Here is a 23,355-nt window from a genome sequence, read left to right on the forward strand (position 1 = left end):
ACAACCTGTGCTCTTTAAGTTATTGATTCACACCCCTTTAATGAATGCTAGCTTACGTCAGAGGAGTCAGGTGGCTGAGCGGTTTGGGAAAGGTTGCCGGTTCGATTCAGGGCCTAGCCAAATGACGTGTCCATGGGCAGGGCACTTCACCCTACTTGCCGCGGGGGGAATGTACCTGTACTTACTGTAAGTCGCACTGGATAAGAGCGTCTGCTAAATGACTAAATTACAGAGAAAATAATACATTGACAAATGTCCTTCAATTCATATTCCTTTACTAATAAAACTTCATGTTTGTAACATGGTTAGTTGCTACACCATTTTACAGTTATCTCAAGGTTCCTCAAAAAGCAAATGTATAAATACTTTTTTAACAATGAACAATTATGTTAGACAGATGACAACAGAAAGACATAAAAAGGTGAACACTAACCATAACATTGACATCTTCAGTGTCGTCTCTTTAGCACACAAGGTAAATAATACTGAATTCAAAAAGCATCTGTCCCACTTAGGCCTAATCCATCGGACTCCCTTTTGGCTTCACCTTTATGCTTAGACCTGATCTTTAAAGAATTCTTGAAAGCCTTAGCGAAACTCTGCGAACCAAAAATATACAATAGGGGATCCAGGCAACAATTAACACCTGCAAGGATTACACACACATAATACCCAGTTTCAACACGCAGGAGCGTACGACACTCAGTAGAGTAGTACTTTTTGATCACTACCGCTGTTGTCCTTGAAATGTTAAGTGGAAGGAAGCAGAGTCCGAATATGACTAGACAAATCCCAATCATCCTTAGAGACTTGGTCTTAACAGCAAGACCTTTGCCTGTGTTGACATTGATGCTAGACACTACACTTGCCAGGCGGCTATAGCACACTGCAGAAACAGAAAAAGGCAAAATGAACCCAAATGTAAACAGCAGAAAGTTTAGGGTAAAGTAAATATTGGTAAGATTTTTCTGATGAATGCTGTGACATTGAGTTGTATTGCCTTCCTTAGTAGGGGGAAGGCACACTGCATAGATCACAGATTTTACTAGAAGCATGACCCACACTCCACCGCACAACTTTGAGACAAATTCTTTCCGTTTCATATATGAGTTTTTGTTGTAATAGACAACTGCCACATACCGATGCACACTGATGAGAGTGAGGAACATGGTGCTGCCATAGAAGTGCATGCTGAGTAGCGCAATCTTGATTTGGCACAGAAACTTTCCGAATGGCCAGTGGCCCAAGGCGAAGTTCACCGCCATAATAAATGTCGCCGGGGAGCCAATGGCGTCGCTCAGAGCCAGATGGAACTGCAGCACCGTCCCAGAACTCCAGTTTGGCACGTTGCAACAGAAGACCCACAGACTGAAGCTGTTGAGGAAGAAGCCGACCAGGAAGACCAGGGAAATGAACACGGTGATGGAGACGTGCTGGGGCTCCGCATCGCAGGACACAGAGCCACTGCTGTTGGCTACACTCGTGTTCAATGCCAATGAGCTATTCATCTTCTACAGACGTCTAAGGGGCTCCAGGCTGGAAGGGGAAACAAATAGTGATAGGTGGATTTGTCTTAACACAACATTCAGACAGGGAAGCAAGCACCCATTGTCTACTTCCCAAAGATATCTTACAGAAATCTGTACATTTCAAAAGTAATACAAATTAAAATCATTAGAAAGGCAAAAATAGCTGCTTTATTGTAAAAGCTGAATAATAATAATAATAAATATAACTGCAAGCAGTAATGGCGGATTCCTCCAAACACTGCAAACCATTGAACAATGTTTATTCTTGACAAATTGTAACTGTATAGAAGAATGTATGCTGCAGAATTACCAATGGCATACCAAATCTGAAATGCAATACCATCAAGATCCACAAGGGCCTTTATTTCAAGCCAGTAAGTGAAGGAAGGGGGCTTGGTGAGCTTATCCATTCCAGAAAGCCTTGTATCTTTATGCATTAAGGCGTGGCCTGTAGCGCCACCTATGGGTAATGGTGGGCCATTTGTGGTGTGGTAGTTACTCTTGGCCTATACTATTAATGTTTCAGGATTTTAAAAACTTTTTACCACTGCATATAAAATCGAAAATGCAATACCAACAGGATCCACATGGGCTTTGGGTAAAGTGTGGTAGTTACTCTTGGCCGGTACTGTCAATGTGTCAGGATTTGGAGACCTTTTTACTATTGCATACAAAGTAGGAAATGCAATGACACCAAGGTCCTCAAGGGCCTATGCTGATATTCAAGGAATGAGTTGGGGCTTGGTCAGCCCACACAGTCCTGATATGTTGCGTGTATGTCTTGCCAAGCCCGCGCGTGTCAAGGGAAGAATGAGTGTGTGAGAATTTGGAGCATGCGCGGGGAGGAGCAGGGGACACATTTCATTGTAAATTTCCCTAGAAATTAGCCAAGCATGCATGTTTCAAAGATTCACCAAAAATCGACCTTTCATCTTAGAGTCAACTTTTTCTCAGATTTGTGTACTAAACATTCTCAAGAGTCTTCATATGAACTTGTTTGACTGGCTTACATGTAAAGCATTGCGAACCATTGAAAAATGTATATTCTTGACAAATTGTAACTGTATAGAAAAATCAATGCTGCAGAATTTCCAATGGGATACCAAATTTGAAATGCAATAACATCAAGATCCACAAGGGCCTTTATTTCAAGCCAAGAAGTGAAGTGCTTTAATCTTCACAAGAAGTGAAGTGCTTTGTGCTTTAAGGCGTGGCCTGTAGCGACACCTATTGGTAATGGTGGGCCATTTGTGGTGTGGTAGTTACTCTTGGCCTATACTATCAATGTTTCAGGATGTTTTTAACTTTTTACCATTGCATACAAAATCGGAAAAAAATACCAACAATATCCACATGGGCTTTTGTTAAAGTGTTGTTGTTACTGTTGGCCTTTACTATCAATGTTTCAGGATTTGGAGAACTTTTTACCATGGCAAACAAAATCTGAAATGCAATACCATCAAGATCCACAAGGCCTTTGCAAAAGACCAAGGAATGAGTGGGGGCTTGGTAAGCCCACACTCTCCTGAAATGTTGCGTGTGCGTCTTGCCAAGCCCGCGCGTGTGTCAAGGGAAGACCTATGGGTAATAGTGGGCCATTTGTGGTGTGGTAGTTACTCTTGGTCTATACTATCAATGTTTCAAGATTTTTATAACTTTTTACCATTGTATACAAAATCGGAAAAGCAATACCAACAAGATCCACATGGGCTTTTTGTTAAACTGTTTCTTTGCCTATACTATCTATGTTTCAGGATTTTGAGACCTTTTTACCATTGCATACAAAATCGGAAATGCAATACCATCAAGATCCACATGGGCCTTTTTTCAAGCCAATACGTGAAGGGAGGGGGCTTGGTGAACCTATCCATTCCAGAAAGCCTTGTATCTTTGTGCTTTTGGGCGTGGCCTATAGCGCCACCTATGGGTAATGGTGGGCCATTTGAGGTGTGGTATTTACTCTTGGTCTATACTATCAATGTTTCAGGATTTGAGACCTTTTTACCATTGCATACAAAATCGGAAATGCAATACCATCAAGAGCCACATGGGCCTTTGCTAAAGACCAAGGAATGAGTGGGGGCTTGGTCAGCCCACACTCTCCTGAAATGTTGCGTGTGCGTCTTGGCCGCGCGTGTGTCAAGGGAAGGCTGAGTGTGTGTGAGATTTTGGAGCACGCGCGGGGAGGAGCAGGGGAGACATTCATTGGAAATTTGCCTAGAAATTAGCCAAGCAAGCATGTTTCAAATATTCACCAAAAATCGACCTTTCATCTTACAGTCAACTTTTTCACAGATTTGTGTTATGAACATTCTCAAGAGTCTTCATATGAACTTGTGATTGAATCAGAGTATCAGTTTTTGACTGGCTGATGTGCAAAGCATTATTTTAGCGTTAGCGATAAGTTCAATTTGATTTATATCAATCATTTTTAGAGATATGAATTTGCCTTTGCACATGGTAATATGTTGTAGTGTCTTCCTCCGATCTACCAAGTTTAGTGTTGATATCTCAAAGATTTGCTGAGACATGACTTCACATCCTGTTTGGCGGCTTTTCTGATGAATTTGATTGGCTGTACCGGACAGACGGTTATGAGGATCAAAATTCCTTTGATAACTTTTGTGAGGCTTGGTTTGAAGATCATCTCTGGTGATTTTGAAGAATATATGACAAAAATTGTAGGAGGAGTAGGCTTTCAAAGGTTTTTGATAAAACCGGAAATGGCGGGAAATCTATATAACCGGAAATTAACGCCATGGTGTGCGTTGAACTCGGCTTGATCCAGGGAATCCAATGGTACCTCATTTTTGAAAATGAGTCATACGGTTCAAAAGTTGCGTGTGTAAACACAAGTCCAACTTTGACCCATTGGTGGCGCTAGAGTGGTCTAATGGGAGACATGAAACTTGGTGTAGGTATAGAAGAAACTGTCCTTAATGAGTGTGCCAAATTTCACAAAAAGTTGTCGATGGGGTCTAGGGGCTGCCATTGACTCCCATGGTACAAGAATTACAAATAATAAAACCACCAATAACAATAGGTTTCCTCCTTACGGAGGAATCCTAATAATAGAAAAACATTTTAAGGAAAACATTATATTAAATATGTGAATAATACGTGAAAAGAAAGCTCTTTTGTTACAACAACGGAAGAGTGAAAGAGAACTCACCAAGATGTAACGACTGTGGTCTCAGTCAAACAGAACGTGTGAAGCTCTTTGTGCATGCATATCTTGTCTGCTGTAGAATTAACAGGAACAGTGCCTTGGGTAGTTTTAAAGTGTGAGAGTACTAACAAGGATGTCAAAAAGAGGAAACGTGTAGTTGGTATAACCCCTAATAGAATGTTGAAGATTGTTTTATTTGTTATGATAATTTCGGATAGCGTGCGTGGTTGCCTGTCGTAGCGTAGCACATTTATATTTTTATATCAATATATTGGGGGGGACATTTTGACCAGATTTGAATATTGGGGATGTGTCCCCCCCAATATATATTATGATTACGGCCTTGCAGGAAGCCACTGCTTTTGGTCACTGACCCGTTCATCGTGAGATTCTTTTTAGACATGGAGTGGAGGCAATCACCTAAAGAAGAGAATAATGAGATGTCCAATATGTCCATATAGTTTCATTTTATATTCCACATGGGGTCCTGATAGATTCAATCATCATTAGATTCAGATATTGGGAAGAACTCATTACAAATGTTGAATCAAATACAGTCAAATTTACTCCAACCATCATGCCCTTAGGCCTATATGTGGATATTTTTTCAAGGAAGTTGTATGGGGGATTTCAAAGAATGACGATGTAAAACCGTGCAAACAGTAAAGGGATTTGACAATTAGAATACAGTTGAAAACACATCTCACATGAAATTTCACAGAGATTGTGTAATATTAGCAATATTTTCTAACAGTGTTTCGGGGGAATGTCCCTGTACTTAATGTAAGTTCCGTCTGCTAAATGACTAAATGTAATCTCAGCTCAGGATGCCCTGGTATAGTGATATTATTTAGCAGGCTATACTTATGATAGGAGCTTCCTGTAAGATCATGACTGCATGCAGCAACAATATTTCAAGTCTTTGTCAAAACTAGAAATGCTGTAAGAATGGACACAGAGACTGACAAGAATAGAAATGTATCTATCAATTGTAAATTATGGGAATATGGGATTACATGATTATGCATAATATATATTTTATATATTAATATATATTTTATATACCGATTTATACGGATTTGGTAGTTTTAGATTAATGGATAGCAAAAGTGACATTTGTGTCATATGATAGAGTAGCCATGCAGTATTCTTTTGCATGAACTTCTAACCAAAACGTAAAAACAATAGAATCTTAAGATTTCTATGGTTACAACATTGTTAGGGATTCTAAATTTTCAATTGGTATTCTAAATATATAAATAGAGCATTAATGCACAGATGAAACACTTTGCATTTCTCCATGCAGTCAATCACAAAAAGTTATATACACGAAGAACCCTAGAATAATGTTGAATAGGTCAACATTACAATACGATGCCAACGCGTATCACACATTTTGAACTGTATCATTTAAACAAATAGGACTTGCTTAGGCCTAGATGTCTATTTGACGGCCTCGGTTGCTCAAACAGGGGAAAATGGCCAATTTGTGGAAATTGAATACTCCACAACCACAACCCAAAACCACTGGTGAGCCCCTGGAGCATGTGACCTGTGTGGGGAGAGCACTGCAGCCACGCTCAGACGCTGCAGAGAACCACAGAAGTGGGTCGTCCTGTAAACCCAGACCACAGCAGGTGCCAAATACAACAAATCAAATGATGTCTGTACACTCACGTCCCTTCCGATGACACTTTCTGGGTCCATTCAGAAGAACACGTGTACCTTTCTGACGTGTTGTTTTTGTCTTCTCTTCATTCTTGGATGCAGAGAAGATTCACAATCAGAGTCAGATCTAAACCACTGATGCCCACTTCAGACCCTGACGATAAATCAATGCTCTCCATCGACCAAAGGTATAGTTATTCAGCATTGATAGAATACAATCATCTCTCAGTATTTTGGGGGTGAAAACAAATCTCCGACGACAGCGTATTTGATTTGAAATGGGAGAAGCTGACAGCAGAAAGTCCAACGCTAAAATACGCTGATGTTTTGCAGCCGTGTAAGCATGTGCGCATCTTTACTTGAGTTCATATATGCTGTACTGTGTTCTCTCCTAACGTTTCTCTCATTCACACACTCCTTTTACAGCGCAGACACAGTCAATGTGGAGAGGTGGTCCAAGTGTGACGGTGAATGTGACGCAAACAAGATCAAACCCTCCAGGCTGTCTAAATTCTCCCTAAGACCAGTCATTGTCTCACAGGTGATACAACCTGACACTTCTTCACGCGGTGTAGGGCCTACCTGTGAGTACGCAGGTGGGTGAGGAGGGAAACAGTTTGGATATTCCTTCCTGCAGGGTGGTGCTGCACAGGTGATTCAGGACCCCAAGGCAGGCACACTGGAATCCAACCTAAGGCTCATTGGGGCTAACGCCAGCATGGAAAGCCCATACCTGAAACATCAGAAACGAAAGAAGAAGATGATTAATGGGTAGACCGGTGCAAAGCCTGGGGATTTTTAATTCAACCTTTCACATTTCACAAGTTTAAGATTTGACAACACTTTCAAATTTCAATATCAAATTTCTGAAATAAAAATGTATGCTTGAGTTTTGATGCACATATCCACAGCATCAATGATTACCAACTATAGCTACTCAATGACATTCTGTTTGTGCATTCCAGTTTCAAGCCTTTGAAACCTGTTGCCCCCCAGCAACCAAGTATATTGCAGTGTGCCGGCATAATCCCAGGTACAGTCCATGTCCACCCATTAATTTTGACACTGGAAGCTAACTTGGTGGGCTTTACACGTGTCATACCTGCATCAGACCCAAGGATGGAGCAGTTCAATCATCAGCAAGGCTCCGGAAGAGCTCCGGTGTTCCGCCGATTCTATGAGGTGGTGGTGGAGGAGCCCCAGAGCGTTGAACGTCGAACGTCAAGACAGAGGTAGAACCCTGACTGACGCTCCTTCTCATCGGTCTCCTTCTTAAAGACACGGCGCTCCCTTTACAACTCACCCTTGCTTTCCTCCAAACCCCAGGTCAGCCCCCGATTCCGGGGGGTGGCGGTGGGAGCACTGTGGTGGCTGCCTGGACGAGCGTCTGGATACGGCGGCAGACTCGATGAAGGTGGCCTGGTCTTCCTCTGAGGCTGTCCAGCTGGAGCTGACGGGGTTATGCCTTCGAAGGGGATGTGGGACAGTTGGAGAGAGGTGTGGATCACCAGGCAGGGGGCACCGAGCAAAGGAGGCCTGCGGCAGAAGCTCGGTGTCGGACGACTCTGCGGATGCTCCTGGGTGTGTGGATGGTCTGGAGGATAACGCCCCAGAGGACAGTTGGAAGGACACGGATTCATTCTACGACAGTAAATGGGACCCCGGTCAACTTAAAGTGACCTTCAAACTCAAAAGTTCAAACGTGCTGTTGAGTTTCTCTCAAAAACCAGCGACTTGATTGGACAGGGGGCATCTCTTGAGACAGACCTGTCTGTGATGTCTATCAACTACATATATTCCCCTCAAAAATCAGAAATACATAAATAAATCAAAACTAAGAAAACACGAAGATAATTATTTATTTACAGCTTGCTTCACTGATACAATAGCAGTATGTACGACATTCAGACTATCTACTGTATATATGAAAATATATTTGTAAAATAATAAAGCAAAACTACATGCTTATAAAAGTAATTATATCCACTGGAAAAAAAAACCCTGAACACTGGGTTACAATATCAAAGCTGGAAGACTGCTACGAAACATCCGTCTTCGAAAATACATACAGAAAACCAAGCAAAACTTTGCCCAGATAATAGAAATGAACACGGTACACCGTTCATTCAAGTGTAGTCTTTCTCAGCCGCCGCTGACATTAGCGTCTACATCCAATATCAGCGTCGCCTTTTCCGACCACGAGTCTTCTGCCTCTGCTGTGTGCTCCAGTCAGACGGGCGTGGTGGGGGTGGAGGGCGTGGTGGGGACCGCGACAGGGTGGAGGCCCAGGTCAAGAGAGGGGGTCTCGTCCGCCTCGGGGGGGCTCTTCTTCTGGGCCTCCAGCTTCTCTGTGAGCTGGGTGTATAACTCCTTCACCGGCTCGCTACTCTGTAAACCACGACAACACCCCACAAAAAAAGTCAACACTGTTCTGGTAAATCGCGTGCCTTTGACCCCCCATGACGCATGACCACGTATGCACTAGTGTGCATCGACGGTTAAATATAATACATGAACATGACTCAACTGCTGGTGTGGCGTGTTGAGAAGCACGTAACATGATTTCAGATGTCATAACCTCAGCATTTTTAGGAGGAGAATACAGGTAGTAAGCAGGATTCCTCATGACTGTTTCTGAACCTCACTTGTTTGGGCGGTTCCAGTGTCTTCATTAAGGTCTCCATGTACGATGGCAGCACCTTGTGGTGGAGATGCAGCAACAAGCGCAGAGAGTGTCTGTGGACGTTCTCTTTGCTGAAACACACACACCACATAAATAAGGATGGGTTACAGGACATTAGCGGCCTGCACAAAAATATTCCCACACACAGAACCAGTACAGCACCAAAGTTATCCACGACAAGTTCTACAGGGATCTGACAGCAATTTTCACTGCAACGTCCATGGTTTTAGACTAAATCATTTGAATCGTTTCGGTTAACTTCGCCGACCTTGAGTAGGAGGTCAGGAGGAAGCCGTCGAAGACGGCAGTACAGAACTCCTCTGTGTTGAACTCGTCCGACAGCAGGGTGAGGTGTCCAGTCAGCAGGTGCAGGAAGATGTCCCCAAACGCCATGTCGTTGAGGGTCTCCACTGCACGTCAGAGAAAAGTCAGAGTGGACACAGCAGGAATCAAAGATCAACGGAGGCTTCGCACGTCTGCAACGTCTCCCTACTGTCCACTTTTTACTTGAACACTCAGACCTATTCAAACCAAAAAAGGCAATACCCACCCAAAGAGGGAAGCAACCTTTGCAAGGCATTCTTGTTCCTCTGTTTGGCAATGTGGAGGACATAGTACAGGCCCATTTCACAGGCCACGCGGTTCTCCTGCAGGTACCTAGGTTAGGTAGGTTAAAAACAAGGGCAATTACACGACATCCACGGCTCGTGATACCTAACCTGAAAAATACAGCACCGTCTAACGTGACGGTTTTTGATGAGCAAGGAATCCTAGCATTTTCAAAACTCCCGCTATGGTTGCCGTCCCAGTATTTACTTGTTGAAGGAATCGGGCAGAGAGGTGGGGTATGTGACGGAGGTCTTCTCTTCACTGGGCAGCTTCTGCTCCACTGTGAAGGTGTAGTCGTCCACCACCACCGACATCATGGCGGGCAGGAAGCGGGTCACGACCTCCACATCCTACAGACGGACGGGGTCCAATCAAATGATGAGATCGACAAATACGACACAAAGACATTTTCCGCAGCAGAACCCTTCTTTGAATGTCCTCGTTTTATTGGTCGTGCTTTCTTGCGCTCAAAGCGCCACAGTCCAGCGAAAAAAGTCAAAGTGATGTACAGTGACAATAAGAAAGAGCTCACCAATCGCGGCTCTTTGAAAACCTGGCTGTCGATCATATCCCAAGCGCCTTGACCGAGGGACAGCATTCTCAGGAGTAGCAACAGGTCTGGGCTGTCCTGTTTCATTCAATCAGACATCTCTCTCTTTAGCGGAGACCTCGACATTGTCCACAACATGAACCGACGCGTTACTGATCATGGAACATGGAAATACACAGTGCGCTCCCCTCCACTTCCTCACCCTGGGAAGAGCATCCTGGCTCAGCAATTCCTGGAGGTTTCTGACGGTACTCAACACCAAGGTGTTGCAGGCAAACGGGTCGCACAAAATCATGGAGAGATCCCTGGAACGGTAGCACACACACGTCATCGCCAGCCTTCTCCCTTCTTTGGGGGGAAACTCCAGAACGGACGTTAGTTATTGACACCCTTATTCCCATGTTCGGACTCACCCTAGAACTTGCTCCTGTCCTTTCCTCACTCCGTCCAGAAAACCTTGCAGCTCCCTGGCCCGCTTGGCATCCACAAACTTCTCTCTGATGCAGGCGTCCAGGCACCAGGTGAACTGACAAAACGCAAGACAGGTAAAAGGGGATGGATTGAAATGGCGGTTGCTCGGACAGCCACTGAGTTGTTTGAGCGTGCGCTCGTTTGTTTCCGTGGTACCTTGTGGCAGGGGTCTACGGAGCAGATCTCGCTGATGTCCAGGTCGTGGAGGGACATCAGCAGCTCAGCACGCAGCGTGCAGTAGTGGACGTTCCGCGTCCGCAGAAAGAGGGTCCTCAGGAACTGCAGAACCATGTCGTAGAGCTTCACATTCTTCCCGATCATCTGGGTCAGCTTGAGGACCACCTGTAGGGGAGCAGTCGAGAGTCGACGTCAGCGCCAAATGTCCATCAAGCCAACCCTTTGGCTCGCTCCTGTCGCGCCGACGGCGGAGGCTCACCTCTCCCTGGCGTCTGGTTTTGGGCGAGGGGCTGAAGAAGTTGTGGAGGATGGAGAGGTCGTTGCTGAAGAGGGCCGCTTCCTTCTCCACTATGTACTGCTTCAGCAGGGGGGAGACCTCGTCGCCGAAGAGGGCTTGGTTGTCCTGCCAGATCTGCCTCTTCACCTCGACTGCACAGACCTTATAAAGCTCCTTGTCAGCCATCACCACCTTCAGCTTCTTCTCTGGCACCTGTGGAAAGGAAACACGGTATGGCTGGGATCCTACGATATGAACAGTGAGCTTGCCATCCACAGCGTCGGGTTTTACTAGATGTTAATGTAGGACAAAGTTGTGGAGGAAAAATCCTGACCTTTGGTAGATGCTTCAGAACCTGCATGACCACTGGTTGTATGGAGGGCATCTTCACGAGAGGAAAGCTCTTTTCCAGCAGCTCCTCTAGTTTACCATAACTGCGGTCAAGTAGGATGAGGAGCACACAAGACCTCAATGAGATTAACATTCCCCATAAGAATATGAATAAGAACAACACTGGCCCTCAGCCGATACTAAGGTTATTGATTCGAGTATGTCTCACCGGTCCTCTTCTTTGCCTTCTGCAATGGTGGCGACTCGCTCCATCAACTTATCGCGAAGCTCGTCGAACACCGACTGGTGAAACTCCAGTCGAGGTGTGCCATGAAGGTCCAGAAAGGGCAGTGCAGACTGGAGAGTTGGCAATAAAATGCCATTCTCCGTCTAAATGGTATTGACAAGATACGTACGTTATACATATGCTGGGAGGGAAACGTTGTAAAAAAATTACAATATTATAGACTCAGGCTTAGATAAAACTGGTTTAATCACGGTAACGTGTAGTAGTGTACCAGTAGGCGTACGTATACGGTTGTGTTAGCTAATGGTTGTGTTAGAGCTATGTGTGGCATTGAGTTGTAGAATGGCTAGTTTTTTAACGAACGTTTGCTAGCTTGCTAACTATCTATCACGTATGTTCATGATGTTGTTGACATGGATAGCATGTTAGATAGATACACAGTGGCATATGTGTGTAGCTACCTGAAACTGATCAATGGCTTTCAAAGGCTCAGTGCAGTTGGTAAGAGTTTCTTTGAGATCTTCGCCATTGGATATCCCAAGCTCAGGCAATCCCGCAAACATTTTCTTTGTTGTGTTTTGCAGGTCGCAGAATTAGTTATAGCAACATGCATACAATGATATGCTACACAAACATGAGTATCAAACCACGTTAAATAAAGTTATAATCTAACTTTTTCACGATCCTTTCTTTTTTTCTGTCAACGCACACTTCCTGTGCGGGCAGTGTACTACAATGTCAACAGTCCGATAAACAAGCACGGTCATATAACTATTGGTTCCGCACACAGTGCCAGATCGGACTCCAAACATTTTATCTTACCCGTCAGATTTTCCTACCTGCTACTGTTGTATTGCGCTAGGGTTAGAGAATAATGTTAAATATCTTCGCAATTTTGTTTTAATCATGCAGATTCCAGGTATTCCTCCATTAACTTGTTTTGTTTTAATCATTTTTGTACACCCCTCTAATGCACAACATGGGTCTAAAATGACCTACATTCTTTCCTATGATATTTAATGTATGGCCGAGTGTTTCTTTGCTATATCTTTTAAGATTAACTCATTTAATTATTTACTTTCAGTTTACAGACATGGGTCAAAAATGACCCTTACGTATGGAGGTTGATAGGAATTTTTGATATGTGTTAAGTTGTTTTGCAACTTGAAACGTGATAACTATTCACCTGTCACATATTTCACAACTCAACACAGCTGCTTTTAGGCTGGGAGATGTTCACAAGTGACAAAATGGAACAACTTAGAGATGAAGAGCTGCAGCAGCAAAAGGGAAAGAGTAGAGAAACATAGACAAAAATGAATTCTTGGCCTCTTTCAGTTTGACAGTCCTTGCTGAGGACAGGAGCCTTGATACATTCATACTTTAAACATTGGATTTTGCAATTGGATCCTAAAACGCTCCCTCTAGGCCCACATCTTGGCTCTTGTCTTCCCCGGAAAGGAGCGTCAAACCGATGAAGGCCAAGAATTCCTGTTTGTTGATGCTTCTCCATTCTTTCCCTTTTGCTGCTGCAGCTCTTCGTCTCTAAGTTGTTGCCTTTTTGGACCTCCTCAATGATGTCACTGATTAACATCTCCAAGCCTAAAAGCAGCAGTGTTGAGCTGTGAAATGTGTGGCAAGTGAATAGTTATCCACAGTAAATATGTTCCAAATTGGAAATATCCAAAGTTTCTATCAAATTCCACAGTGAATAATATGGGCCACGTTTGACCCCTGTCTGTAAACTTGATGTAGTCGCGCAAACAGGTTTTTTTCTCAGAAAGTAAGAAAGACAAAAATTAAAATAATGATTTGTGGAAATCAAAAACAAGATACTTAATGAATAATTAGAATATTAAATAATTAAATAAATTGATTTCAAAAGATATAGCAAAGAAACACTCAACCATACATGAAATGTCATAGGAAATGAATGTGGGTCATTTCAGACCCATGTTCTGCTTTAGAGAGCATAGCTTGTGTATCAAAGGGTTGAGAAGCCAAGGTCAATTTACGTCTTACTGATCTTTATTTGATTTGAAGAATAACAAGTACATTGATCTGATACAACAAACAATCCTTGGTTGAAATAATTAACACATAATCCCACTAGAAATGCACTGTACAGTTAAGACATTCAACAAATTAAAAAAGCTGAACAACATCAATCAAGTTGTAATGGCAAGATGCAAAAATAAATGTCATTAAACAAGCAAAATATTGAAAAGTGCAAAACTGTTATAAACTAGACAGCACAAAAAGGATGTGGTTGTTATTCAGTATTCACTTCTGTTATATACGTTTTTCACTTTTATTCAGAATCTTACATTACAAAAAGAAATAATACATTATAGTCGATTTGACAAAACTAGGTAGAACAAATGACAAGCAAGACACCAATTCAAAATAAAAGTCATTTTGCATCTCACATTCAGATTTCTTTGGTCATAATTACACTTACAGCCTTATTCCTCTGACACACACAAACACACACTAAGGCATAAGGCAAGCTACACGTTTGTAATGGCTGGAACACTAGTGCATGCGATAAGTGCAAACATCTGACTGGAGGCAACATTTGCTGAAATTAGCTAAACAAGCTATCAAATAACACTGGCCCCGCTTTTCTTCCGTTGACAGACCGTCACAACCAAATGACCAAATACAATTAGGAGGAGGAAGACAAAGATGAGGATCAGGCCAAGCCAAGCTCCTGGAAGCAGGGCCTTCCTCAGGCCAATACTCTCCCCTGGCAACAGGCTGCTTAGGGTCAACATGTAACCCAGCGCCCAACCAATGGAGGTGTCTCCCGCCTACACAACAAAAGTTCAGACCTTTATTTTTATTTTTTTTCATTTTTTTAATGTATTTTACAAAGTGAAATATGACTTCATCATGTGATATTTCAATTTCACACTCACCTTTCTCTGAAAAGAGATGCGAGGGAAGGAGACCTCGTCGAAGTGATAGCCTTCAAGCGTTAGCACCTGGATGAAGACAGATACTGTGCAGTAGTCTTGGAGACGCTTCTTCTCCTCGGGGACCTTCTCAGACAACTGTGTGTAAAGGTTGTGTCAGTGGCATAAATTAGCAGTGAAACACTCCTGTAATGTTTTTCTTCTTCCTTTTTTCAGTATACTACCATCAATTGGACATCATACATACAAGTGCACAGAAAGCATCCTAAAGTCAGTAATCAAATTGCCGTCTTGGAAAATCTGATTAGCTCTCCCTTCTGCTGTTTCATAGGGAAGGTAATCACTGCCTACTCGGCAGTAATCTCTTCACAACCGATTGGAGGATCTAATCTCCCCACAATTCACAGAGCTCTAACATGGTTTGCCTCAGTTGCTGCAACTGGAGATTGACTGCACAATGAAAGTGCACTCCTGTCTGTGAAAACCATTGTTACTGTAGCACTCCAGTGTATTAGATGAATGATCTAAGAATATCCAGTCATTTGAGCCCAGCAGTAGAACACAGTGCTGTTCTTTACCTCCTGGAAGGTCATATGGCAGACAATACGGGCGGCTCCCTCCAGAAGCGAGGGCGATGTGATTTGGATGCCGGTGCTACGCTCCAGGAAGGAGTGTGTGTAGTAGAAAGCAGAGAATGCCTGTAGGACAGAGAATGCTCAATTAACGGGCACAACGAGTTTGCAATACCCATGCAGGAAGTTATGTGCACTACAGACTTATTTACTGTGATTCCTGTAGCAAGGATCTGAATATAGAACCATTCTTCGTCTAGTCAGTAGCAGAACTGAGAAATATGTGGGATTTAAGTAGGATTTATTTTCCACGAAGGACACACACTGCATGTTAAAATAATATGAACTCATATTGGAAGAATCACCATGAAGCTGCCAGTCACATTGGGCTGAAAGATCCCATCAAAGGAGCACTTGGAGAAGGAGCATTTGTTGAAGGAGAACATCTCAGACACATTGTTAAGACATTGCTGGTAATTCCCAGTCCCCTGCACAGTCAGGGAGCTCTGTGGGTGGTAAGGCTTGGGCCTGTGTTCTGCAGTGCATGGGGAGTCAAACACACTGCCCAGTGTTATGGAGGTGTTGTGTCCTGCAGGGTAGCATGGGTGGGAAATAAGACCTCCAGAGCCTTGAGTCTGAAAGATACCAGAGAAGAAGAAATAGACGCAGCAGGGATTCCATTCAAACTTTGTATTCCCACACAACCGCTCAGGTTCCCAGAATCAAACGGTGTGTTGACAATGTCTTTTACCTTCACCAAGTAAGCCAGGAGTTTGCGTAAGACCTGGTCCCTACCATAGCACAGGAAGCTATGGGTGTAGATGTGATAGTCTTCCCCGTAAAGCCGTAGCTTCATCTCGTTTCTCGTGTCTTCCACCTTATCAGGGGTCTCAAAGGTGATCTGAGTAGAGGCCCCCCCAAAATCCAGAGCCCCCACCGTCTTCCTTCCGGAACTAAGCCAGCGCCCCACAAAGCCGTACTGTGTAACACAAAAGAGGAAAGTCAGAGGAAACATGAGAATGTGGTAACACCTAACTTTTCCTTTTTCCCAAAACATTTCTTCCTCAATATGCTTCCCAAGTGCCCTGTAAGGAAACACATATTGAAACTCCACCTTGATGAAGTTCTCTAGAAGGTAGTTGACGGTAACCCAGCCATACGCCCCCTCATCTTGACCACTCAAGATAGCGGCCCCTCTGAAGTTGAAAGGGTAAGTTCGCAATTTGTTTCCCACTTCCTTCAGTATTTGTTCTGACTGGGTGTAGTTTGATATACTGGAAAAAAAGAGAGAGATAATTACACCATCGATTGAAAATGGAGGACTAATCTATGAGGTGTTGTCGCTCATCTCATTTGACTCATAAATCGTTTTCTACTTAGTATGCTGCAGGGTTTCAGTGGGATTTGAATAGTATTGTCGTGCATCTTTACTCACTTCAGTAACCTCATACCAGCTGTGGCTCCAAGATACATTGGGGTGAGATGGTGCCTAGATTTAGGGATGTCCTGCAAGGCCTGTTCTAGACAGACCTCCAGACTGCGGGCAGCCCCCCTCGCTGTCCGGCATAACTTGAAATTCCTCCACCTAGACAGAGACAGTATTACGGTTCCTGAGGAGAGTTTTGCAGAAGTAGACCCAAGCCTGGCGTGAGGGTTAAGGTTAGGGCAAACATGTTTTAGCTGTGTTTCTATAGAAACAAGGTTTCGTTCACTGTTTGACCAAGTAGAAATAAGGTCGATGTGACCGCACTTTACGCAGGAACAGGAAACATCCGACAGAACAGAAGCGTGCCAAACCAAACGTGACATAACCACTTCTGCAATGAGCACAGTTGCGAAAACAAACTAAAAAGTAGGAAATGAAAGCGTCTCGACGGAGTGCTCGGAGAGCGAGAGCCGTCTGACCGTCTTAAAGCCCCGTGCTTCCTGTCAGAGGGAAGACCGGTAGGACAAGTAGGCAGTGTTTAGACACGGACGGCTTCCCTCCGCCCTGCGATGCTGTTCGGCCTCACGAGAGAGATGTCAGGGCAAACGACTCACCTTTCACATGACACTCGCTGTGCTGGGTGACGATGCCAGTGCCATTCACCTTATCCGCCGGCCACTTGTAGATAAACATGGTGGTGTGGGAGGAGCCTGCATCCAGGACCACTCCATACTGGGGGGAATATTCCAGATAAACACATGAGAGAGAAACAGTCCAGACTAAGTACTTTAATACCCAATTATGAACCCAGTATTGACACAGGTCTTTGATCTCAAAAGTCACTGTTCCATTGATGGACATGGCCATTCAAAATGTACCCGTTCCCCTTTGTAAGGGATTTTGAGGGGGACTTAATTCTTAAGAAAGAATGAGTGGTGAATGAAGGAGACCTTTACTTATATATCCCCGGGTCTGTCCTTTTTTTCTCTTCCAGTCTTTCATCCCAACCTTTTAATGCTACCCCTGGCCAGGATTAGGTTTGGCTTTGTAGATCTGCTAAAAGGGCAAGCTTCTGCATGTCAAAGGAGTGACTGGGAATAGGCTTGTTATCAGTTTACCTCTGTCTCTCTCTCTTTTAGAACGGGAGATAAAATATAACATCTGATATGGATTTTTAAACCTTGAGATCAACATTTGACCAGGAATGCCCCTCCCCCCCACAAAAACCCCGGTGTAAATTATTCCTATAAGATCCTATGATGATATGCATCTAATAGTGTACATTCATGAATGACTACTTTGATGCCGATTATCTAGGTTACTTCTCCTGTAAGTCTCATCAATGAACTAACCCAGCCTGTAATGGTTCTTTTCATCTGAATGATGCTATTGAAGGCTATTCATTGCAATACCTGGGGCTATGCTCATCATCCTCTTTTGGGCTGCACCTGTTCCATTGAATTAATATCAGTGCCTTAGAAGGTGAGCTAACCTCAATTTCCAAACCAATAGGACCTTACTATACACATCAAAACAAGTTTTGTAAGCATGCAATGCATCGCTGATTAAGTGTGCATCATCTATTAATCACCAGTAACAATATTCTTTTCAATATTATTTCAAGCAATGTTTAGTTATCCAGCAATGGCCATCTGTAAGCAACGTCAAACACGCACAAATGGAATACTTCTCTCCAAGTGAATTATAATAACAGGTACAATTTACTAACAATCAGGTGACCAAGCCTACCATATTCTCCGGAGATTCCCGTACGTCGTAAATTGGAATCGCAACCAAGAAAATTCCAGCCAACCCCAGTAGCAGGAGCACGACTGGGGCAATGATGTGACAGTACTGGTTAGTCATGTTGAGGTTGAGATCGGTGGTGAGCTGATGCGAGGCCAACAATCATGAGCGAAAGAGCGAAAGCATGCAAAAGGAGGACTTGTGGGTGAGTGCAGATGTGGGCTTGGCCAGAGCTATGCGTTGTCCAACATCCAGTTTTATTCTCGAATGCCTTTTTTCGTTTACCCATTGGCACACCCAGAAGTGACAACTGTAATTGCTGAACAAGTGCTTTGTTCAAGCCTGATACGTTTTAGGAACATTTTCCCCTTCAAATGCATTCAACATTTGCCTCGTCTTATATTACAAATTAGAAAGTTAATTCAATGACACACAGTTTTACATTACATTTACATTTAGTCATTCAGCCGACGGTTTTACCGTGTCTCTAACGGGCACAGAGTACAACCTTTGGTCATGCGGAGAGATAACGAATCTCACCCTGAAAAACATCACACAAAGATTTGATAGGTATGAGGAAATGACGTTGATGTGCGGCGTTTGACTTTTTTACTACTGAAAATAAATTATGCTCTGCCACAAATATGCAGTTGTCTCCTGGGACGAGATACCAACTAATAATTGTAACCCACATTGACATACCCATACAGACACACAAACTCAACTGTTTCAATATTTTAGAGTTTGTTACATAGTTAAGAGTTTGCTAAAACTTGAGAATCCACTCATTCCAAGACACAAATTAAACAGAAACTAAAGATCTACAGATCTAAAAACAAAACAATTTATGTTGTAATTTCCCTCCGGTGGCGTTCTTCAGTAATACACAACTTTTAAACATTTCAATTAATTTGATTAGTTCAACTCTTTACCAAAGGAGGGCGCTACTGTCTCATTGTTGTGCTTGTTTTAGCGTATTGTAAAAACACTGTTTATTTGTGGTTGCATTAAAAATCACAACGTTACTGCAGAATGAAAACCGGTGGAATCAAATAAAGAAAGTTTTGAAGGCAGATTTTTATGTCGTTATGTCTATATTTGTGACCATTTAAAATCACACCACACTAAATCTTTGAACGTTATCAATGTTTATATGAAAGCCAAGTATTCAAATGTTCAATACCCATCCCTTAGTCTAAACTGGCGGTAAGTGCCGGTAAAATCTACCAGCAGAGGCAAATATTAACCTTTATTCCATATCCAACTGTCTATAAATGGACCCTCACTTTTAGTTATGACCACGAGATGACGATGACCCTAGGTCAAACATGTTTGTCAAATGATTGCAAATTATGCCGATAATTGTATTAACTTCAGGTGTGAGGTGATTGATTTTCATGGAAGATTGATTTCAAATGTGCCATCGATATGAAACCTCTATCAGCTTATGATTAAGGTTGCATTTCTTTGTGATAAAATTGAGTTCTTTGTTCCTTCAGACTTCAAAGCGTGCGTGTTACTATGATTCGATTTTGGAGGTGGAATGGATAAACCAAAAACAAGTATAGGAAAGAAGAAGCCAAAATCTTTATGCCTCAAATACGTAACACATCCTGATAATGTATGTGTGGTCTTGTGCAAAAGCAACGACATCTCTTTTTTAGGAAAGACACACGAGTGCCTAACTTGTTCCATAGCACATGGACTGTTTAACAGTATTTCCAATTCTAATAAGTTCAAAGGAAAGCCCAATAGTTTATTGTTATCGTAAAATTGACTGTATACAGCCAAGTATGTCACCCCCCATGGCTGTACTTCACAAGTCAAGAGTGTGTGTGTGCGTGTGTGTGTGTGTGTGTGTGTGCGTGCGTGTGCGTGTGTGTGTGTGTGCGTGTGTGTGTGGTGTCCGAGCCGAACTGTAGATGACACAGGCGCGGGGGGGGGGGGTGGGACGTGCGTCGGAGTCGGGTGAGGGGTGAGTCGGGCCGGTGTTAGATGGCCCTCGAACAGAGAGGAGCAACAACACAAATGGCGCAGAGGTGAAGAGGTTAGGAACATCATTCTAAAAAAAAATGCACAGATAAATCAGGAGAGTGTCCAGGCAGGGTCCCACTCCTGAAGCGGCGGGCCTGGTCCAAACCACCTGATGTTTCCTCTCCAAACACAGAGCACCATCCCCCGGACACGGTGCCCCGGGCCAGGCCCTGAGGACCTCCACAGGCTGCAGCAGGCTGCACACTAGAGGCCCAGGGCACCCAGAGGGCATTCACACCTTGTTAAGTTTTACAACTTGTGCATTTGTCAGTCCCCAGGCCTCTATTGCCCCTGTGACTCAGTCACTCCTTTGAAGTGACCTTCTCAACGGAGCAGGGTGATGGAGAAAGTCAGGGTGAAGATTTTCCCTTATGAATGTGAATGTAGCTTGCCAGAGGATGCAGAGGGCATATGGCAAACCATCATGTCAAATTGGTAGAAAAGACTCATATTCATGAGCTAAAGAATAATATTTGGTTAAAATAACATATGAGAATTGACCTAGAATTACTAAAAAGATTGTTCTTGTCGGCAAAGTTACTCAGAGGTAACTTCCTGACCATTATCATAAACTATAGTTATTGCAATGTATATTGAGAGAGAGCAAATGTATATGCAATGTATATTGAGAGAGACCAGCAAAAACTAGAGAGTAGCACATAGAGCCATGGAATCATTCTGATTCTGACATTGCCTGGTTCATCACTAAAGTCCCCTAATCCTTCTATTGCATGCTGGAATTTATATTGAAACGTTCTTGCCCCATACATGCTCACAGGGACATGATGTCAGTTGCGGCTTGCATGGATTGCTTCACTTTTGTTCCGAAATTCTTTCCCTTTTACCTGTACATGAGAGACTGTTGTAAAGTGCATGAAGGAATGCCTATTGACGTGATTAAAGGAGCAGAAAGCAGGTGATATTTTAGAGGAGGGGGGGGGGGGGGGGTTCTTGGTATGTGAAGACTTGACTTCTTCAGTGTGGGGCGGGGGGGGTTGGGGGGAGTGAAACATCAGCCGTGTTGGGAGGTGAAAGCACGGGGCTAAAACCTTCATGGATGAGGCACCTCCTCTAATCCTGCAGCAGCACAGTCTCATCCTTTTACATGGCCTGCTGTTTTTTGTGTCAGCCACTCATCACTCACATATAGTGGGAGTCAGGAATGGTATCCTGGTCAAATTGTCCTGGGTAAAATGCAAGCCTTAGCACTACTCAGAGGTGCTCCCTACCAGGATCAGGTTTCCCTGGGCTTGTTGGAAGGGAATGGAAGGCAAAAATTCCTGTCGTATAAGCAAGCAAAAAAATAAAAATAATAACACTATAATTTAGGTTAATAGTTTTTTCTTTTCTTGTGACACGAAGGAAGATGTTGAGGGGAACACAGGGAGGGGAGCACACCTGAAACAGTGTTTTGCCACCTTTCAATATGAATGACTTTTCTTGTCAGGTCTGAATGCGGGATTAAATCTTTTGAGCACACCTCCTCTGTAGAACCTGAATGTGAAATCAAGGCAGCTATTGTGTGAACATTGCACACCCCCAGGGTCCCCTCTGCCACAAGGCTTCCCAACCACCTCACACACTCTCTCAGCCTGAACCGGCAATTAGCCCGACAAATCAAACCCGGCGGTCAGGACTAATTGTTTCTAACAGGTCTTTGTAAAAGGCCATGCTGTTTCCTATTCAGGTCAGCTCCCTGGGTCCTGTGGTCAGATAGGGGAGGGCATGGTTCCAGCCGGGAGATAAGCCAGGGTTTTTTTTTAATACCCCAAAGTAGACTTAATTTTCACCTTCCTTTCACGGTTCAGGTGCACTTGTGTATTGAGGCAGTCAGAATTTGTGGTGGGAGGTTGGGGTGAGGGATACAGTACCTCACAGGATGTCATTCATCGGTGGCTTCCTCCTTTGTTGGAATTTGTGGAAAAGGGTGTGTGCACTATGTATGGGGATTTGAACACATTTTTGCTTCCCCCTCCACCCCCCCACCCCCCCCCCCCCTCCTGTTCTCTTTTCCTGACTTTGACAATTGTTGTCATGTGTGCATTCGAAAATAGTAGTCAAATATCTAGCACTGGATCTTTAGCATTTTAGTCATGATTCTTCAAATCCTCTTTTCTTCAGAGCCAGAGGTGCTTCAAAATGTATTGAATCATCTGAAGTTCTATGATGGTAGTCTGATCTACCTTCACATCCTCCCATTGACATTATCCAGTCAGTATAAACACGGTCGACTTTTAGAGCTGTCTGTCTGCTACACGATCACAGCTACTGGGGCTGGCGGGGGTGATTTCCCTGTTACACCCACAGCACTCATTGTTCATAACACTCTCTTGCCTATAAACACAAAGGGTTTGGCGTTTGTGGTAGTTTGGCTACCAAAGCAGAAATTGTTGTAAGCATGATGTTGGTGCACACACAACACAAAGCATTCATAGTCATCATCCTATTAATACAAAGTACGTGACTTTCCAACAAATTCTGGTCTCTGCTAAGAACTGCAGCTCTGAAAGTACGTTTTTTTTCTTCTTCTTTCTTTTCAGTAAAAAAATAGACAATACTAAATGCCACTGTGACGGCCCAGAGAAACAATCCGTCATAGATCTTCAGCGAAAATGTGTCAAAGAGATCGCTGGTGCAAAGACAAACATGACTGGGGCGGGTCAGAGCCCTGTCTGCAGCCAGCCAGCCTAAAGATGGTGCCCCTCGGAGCAGCTTCTGTTTTAATTGGAGTGTGACAGGGTACACTGGGAACTATGGGGGGCCCTGTGATAGACAGGCAGAGTTTCCCCCTGCTGTGGACCCCTCTGTCTGCAGCTCAACCTGACAGCCACAGCCAGAGAGAGAGAGAGAGAGAGAGGGGGGGGGGGTTACAGAGGGAGTGGTGAAGGAGAGAGACATTTTCTCTGGAATGTCGGGAGCTATCAGAACTGACATGTTACCATAGCCATG

The 23,355-nt window shown here is 43.6% G+C and overlaps 4 protein-coding genes across 4 annotated transcripts; 1 reads left to right on the forward strand and 3 right to left on the reverse strand.

Moving 5' to 3' along the window:
* Positions 1-276: 276 nt before the first annotated feature.
* LOC146232851 (P2Y purinoceptor 2) lies at positions 277-1,508 on the reverse strand. Its single transcript, XM_084690747.1, has one exon. The coding sequence runs from the start codon at positions 1,506-1,508 to the stop codon at positions 492-494; it is 1,017 nt and encodes a 338-aa protein (XP_084546873.1). The 3' UTR covers positions 277-491.
* Positions 1,509-5,985: 4,477 nt separating this feature from the next.
* Positions 5,986-8,206, forward strand: LOC146232852 (uncharacterized). The gene is made up of 7 exons (XM_084690869.1): positions 5,986-6,335; positions 6,469-6,554; positions 6,793-6,907; positions 7,004-7,137; positions 7,332-7,399; positions 7,478-7,598; positions 7,693-8,206. The coding sequence occupies exons 1-7, from the start codon at positions 6,177-6,179 to the stop codon at positions 8,102-8,104; spliced, it is 1,095 nt and encodes a 364-aa protein (XP_084546995.1). The 5' UTR covers positions 5,986-6,176; the 3' UTR covers positions 8,105-8,206.
* Positions 8,207-8,209: 3 nt separating this feature from the next.
* On the reverse strand, positions 8,210-12,441 carry nelfb (negative elongation factor complex member B). Its single transcript, XM_084690868.1, has 13 exons — positions 12,172-12,441; positions 11,693-11,853; positions 11,468-11,567; positions 11,116-11,346; positions 10,836-11,021; positions 10,622-10,734; positions 10,411-10,513; positions 10,191-10,286; positions 9,866-10,008; positions 9,600-9,706; positions 9,318-9,459; positions 9,012-9,120; positions 8,210-8,754 (listed from the first exon to the last, which is right to left on the reverse strand). Exons 1-13 carry the CDS (start codon positions 12,271-12,273, stop codon positions 8,596-8,598), a joined length of 1,752 nt encoding a protein of 583 aa, XP_084546994.1. The 5' UTR covers positions 12,274-12,441; the 3' UTR covers positions 8,210-8,595.
* Positions 12,442-13,729: 1,288 nt separating this feature from the next.
* LOC146232854 (ectonucleoside triphosphate diphosphohydrolase 2-like) lies at positions 13,730-18,898 on the reverse strand. Its single transcript, XM_084690462.1, is given in 10 exon segments — positions 13,730-14,523; positions 14,632-14,766; positions 15,207-15,326; positions 15,566-15,835; positions 15,952-16,179; positions 16,315-16,474; positions 16,636-16,747; positions 16,750-16,785; positions 17,241-17,358; positions 18,376-18,898. Coding segments are annotated over 10 exon segments (1,506 nt in total). The 5' UTR covers positions 18,493-18,898; the 3' UTR covers positions 13,730-14,313.
* Positions 18,899-23,355: the final 4,457 nt, after the last annotated feature.

The sequence above is a fragment of the Hypomesus nipponensis genome, chromosome 24 (assembly GCF_054491055.1).
Source record: "Hypomesus nipponensis isolate SF chromosome 24, ASM5449105v1, whole genome shotgun sequence".
NCBI lineage: Eukaryota > Metazoa > Chordata > Actinopteri > Osmeriformes > Osmeridae > Hypomesus > Hypomesus nipponensis.

Coding starts and splice junctions, on each gene's coding strand:
- LOC146232851 (XM_084690747.1), bottom strand. CDS start 1,508: ATGAATAGCTCATTGGCATTGAACACGAGTGTAGCCAACAGCAGTGGC.
- nelfb (XM_084690868.1), bottom strand. CDS start 12,273: ATGTTTGCGGGATTGCCTGAGCTTGGGATATCCAATGGCGAAGATCTC. Junction 11,347..11,467: donor TTCTGAAGCATCTACCAAAG/GTCAGGATTTTT, acceptor TCCTTTCCACAG/GTGCCAGAGAAGAAGCTGAA. Junction 11,022..11,115: donor AAACCAGACGCCAGGGAGAG/GTGAGCCTCCGC, acceptor GCTCCCCTACAG/GTGGTCCTCAAGCTGACCCA.
- LOC146232852 (XM_084690869.1), top strand. CDS start 6,177: ATGGCCAATTTGTGGAAATTGAATACTCCACAACCACAACCCAAAACC. Junction 6,336..6,468: donor GTAAACCCAGACCACAGCAG/GTGCCAAATACA, acceptor TCTTGGATGCAG/AGAAGATTCACAATCAGAGT. Junction 7,138..7,331: donor AAGAAGAAGATGATTAATGG/GTAGACCGGTGC, acceptor TGTGCATTCCAG/TTTCAAGCCTTTGAAACCTG.